This window comes from Oreochromis aureus, linkage group 16 (genome assembly GCF_013358895.1).
Source record: "Oreochromis aureus strain Israel breed Guangdong linkage group 16, ZZ_aureus, whole genome shotgun sequence".
NCBI classification, from domain to species: domain Eukaryota; kingdom Metazoa; phylum Chordata; class Actinopteri; order Cichliformes; family Cichlidae; genus Oreochromis; species Oreochromis aureus.
The window spans coordinates 35,640,819-35,644,207 of record NC_052957.1 but is presented as its reverse complement, the minus strand read 5'-3'; the positions used below and the strand labels follow the sequence as shown (position 1 = coordinate 35,644,207).

Here is a 3,389-nt window from a genome sequence, read left to right as displayed (position 1 = left end):
AAATAAAATGTATTATTATTATTATTATATAATATGTGTTTTTTAGAAGGTGGAAAAACTTTCTGTTTAAAAACCCCTAAACTAGTTAAATTAAATCATCTATGTCTAAATAACAGCGCTCTGAGACCTATACAATCCTTTAAAAAGAGTTTAATTAAAACACATAATGGTTTCATTAAATAAAACGCTATTAAACACATGTAAACATATGATCTCTGAACTCACAAGTCCGTTCACGCGCACACATGAACGCGGAGGGGGATGGGGGGGGGCAAAAAAGCTGTAGGTATATTACTACTTCTGTTACTTTGACACAAAGGCATCTGCTGTGATGCTACACCTCTGATAAAGTCTCACAGTATCAGTACTGATAAATGATCAGAAATATAAATTTCTGACTATCTGAGGCAAAATTGAATTGAATTGGGACCTTGTGAATTGGAATCGAATGGATTATAGAAATCAGTGATGATACGCAGCCCTAGTGAGTAGCCTAGGCCCGACAGAGTGGATGTAGCTGTGGGTAAAAAGAAAAGATGAAAAGAACTGTTGATACATTTTTTGTTGAGGCCTGATCTGTCTGAAATTCATAGCCAGTGCTCTGACATGGAGCCATCAGTCTCTGAATGCTGAAAAAGCACAGTGTATCCAGAAAACACATTATATGCTGCGATAAATGCACTGCCCAAGAGTCCCCTCTCGCCACTGCCTTTCAGCAGCAGGCAGCAGCAAACAGGTCGTCAGAGGAGGCCAATGTGATGATTAAGTTTAACGTTGTCTACAATGTTGCCAAAGAGTCCCAAAGCACTTTAAACACAAGCACTTTTTCAGTGACTTATCATTTTTGTAGAAATGTGCTCCAAATAAATAACTTTGTGTTGACAAGTTTGTTAATTAATCATTTACAAATGAATATTGTCTATATAGACAGCAATTTTCCCCCCAAAAAGTGCACATGTAAAACTGCGGTGTTGAGTGTTGCGGTTGAAAATTTGCATGCGCCTAAATTTTCTGCTGGTGCGCCTAAGAAAAAAAGGTTAGTCTAGAGCCTTGCATAAGCATAATATATTTATAATAACCAATCATTTTTATCTCTAAGTAGTCAAATCCATATCATACAAACAAATAAATTAGTTGAATATGTAAAACACTTGATGACCGTATGCATTCTATTGCTCACTATCACAATTATTATGTAAATAAAGATACTGCGGTAGCCCGTTGTGTTTCCTTATAAACCTATGCTATTTTTTTTCTTTCAAGAACAATGCAGCAATTTTATTTATTTAGAGAAGACTTTCAGAGCATGTCAGAAATAATTGCAAGTGCATTACAATGGATTGACAAATATTGATGTCAAGAATATAGTATAGAAATAAACATCGTATGGCTCCCACAGGACCTGGGATGATTAATCAAAGATTATATAAAGAGATTAAATACTGAGAGCGGCTGGATATACAGCAGAAACTGACATCATGGCATTCTGATATTGTATAATAGTACCTGCAACAAAAAAGTACTGCGCTGAGTAAAATTTTAAAATGTTGTCAAGCTGCTCAAAGAAAAAAGTACCTCCAATAAGTGTATACAATATATAATTGACTTAATTATTTTTCTGTTGATTTTATATATATATATATATATATATATATATATATATATATATATATATATATATATATATATGGATCTGGAGCACTTGCTTTTATTTTGCAATTTTAAGTTTTTAGAGGTTAAGGAACCAAAACAAATATTTTGATGTATTTGAGGCCACAGGCTAACTGGCTGCCAACAATAGAAAAGAAGAAGTAATCTGTGTAATCTGGGCAGTTTATATATAATATATATTTGCAATTTGAAATATGGAAATATTATTTTATTTATTTGCCCTGACTTGAAGAGCTTATTTCAGTCACAGCATGCTGGCATCACTGGAGCCAGACTTGACTATTTGAAATGTAACAATAAGTTTAACAGATTTTCTAAACCATGGGTAGAAAAAGGCATAGATGATAGGGTTGAGACAGGAATTAAAATAAAACAAACATAAAAAAAAGGTAACTGATAAAATATCAAGCAGTGTGTCCTGGCCTGAAAGTATTACACAGTAATATGGGAATAGGCATATCAGAAATGCAAGAATAACAACGCCAAGAGTCCTAGCTGCTTTCAGTTCAGATTTTTTTGGACTTACTTTCCCCCTTTGTGTGACAGCTGCAACATGAGGTTGCATGGTCCGAATCTGAAACATGGCCACGGCAAATACTCTTAGATACAAAATTACGATGACAGTAATGGGGAGGAGGAATGTCAAAATAAGATCGGCAACCTGTATTGCAAAGTCAACATAAATCACACACTCTCCAAAGCAGGAATTAAAGCTGCCTGGTTTATCCAGGTTATCCTTCAATAGCACACCGACAAGTAGGAGCGAGCAAATCCAACACATTAAGACACAGGTCTGAACTCTTTTTGGAGTGACTTTGGTGGGATAATGAAGAGGGTCACAAATGGCCACATAACGGTCAACTGAAATGAGCACCATGGTTCCTACTGAGGCAGAAGTAACAACTATGTCGCAAACATAATACAACACACACATCAGGTCACCAAGATACCAACAACCATCTATGAGCATACTTTGAAAGCACATATTGAGACCCACAAAGAAATCAGAGACTGCCAGGGAGAGGAGGAGGTGGTTTGTAGGGGTGTGGAGCTGCCTGGAGAGATAAGAGATAGAAAAATATATATTATTTGTAGCATCAATTATTCCAGCTGATCATCCACATCAAAACATTGTGAAAAAGTTGTTCTGTTTAAGTTATTTTATGTCAGTCATTTTCTCTTGTACAATTGCTAGACTTATAAATGTATTAAGTATTTACTTGAAGTGGGAGATGGAGATGATGACCAGCAGGTTTAGAGCCACAGTAAGAAGAGAAATGGCGGTTAGAATTACATAAATAAGCACTGAGTCTGAGGGAGAGCGCTTTAATCTACTGCAGGAGGAGTTGAGATTTGGAAAGCAGAGTTCAGTTTCTGCCATCATCAGTTAGAAGCGCTTATGAGCCCCTGACACCTTTCTAACAATCTCAAATGTTATAACTTTGTCCCTCTTCTAAGATTCTTTCTTACTTGAAGATTAAAGTCCCTCCTCTTTTGCTGTGTAGAGACTCTAGAGACCCACAGACCAATTACCTTCTCAGTCAGTTTGTAATGAACATTGTAATATATAGAGATTAAAGTTATCTAGCACTTTTAAAACTAAAAGTGTTTTACTAAAGATATTATGCACAAACAAGAAATTTACACAAGTAAAGTTGAAAGGGGTTTGTTTTAAAATTTAAAAAAAAAGAAAACCTTTTCAGACACTTCAGCATACT

The 3,389-nt window shown here is 35.4% G+C and overlaps 1 protein-coding gene across 1 annotated transcript; it reads right to left on the bottom strand.

Annotated features, from left to right (window-relative positions):
* Positions 1 to 1,915: 1,915 nt before the first annotated feature.
* LOC120433533 (trace amine-associated receptor 8a-like) lies at positions 1,916 to 3,052 on the bottom strand. Its single transcript, XM_039599819.1, has 2 exons — positions 2,892 to 3,052; positions 1,916 to 2,726 (listed from the first exon to the last, which is right to left on the bottom strand). Exons 1-2 carry the CDS (start codon positions 3,050 to 3,052, stop codon positions 1,916 to 1,918), a joined length of 972 nt encoding a protein of 323 aa, XP_039455753.1.
* Between the last annotated feature and the right edge of the window lie 337 nt (positions 3,053 to 3,389).

Coding starts and splice junctions, on each gene's coding strand:
- LOC120433533 (XM_039599819.1), bottom strand. CDS start 3,052: ATGGCAGAAACTGAACTCTGCTTTCCAAATCTCAACTCCTCCTGCAGT. Junction 2,727..2,891: donor ATCTCCATCTCCCACTTCAA/GTAAATACTTAA, acceptor TTATCTCTCCAG/GCAGCTCCACACCCCTACAA.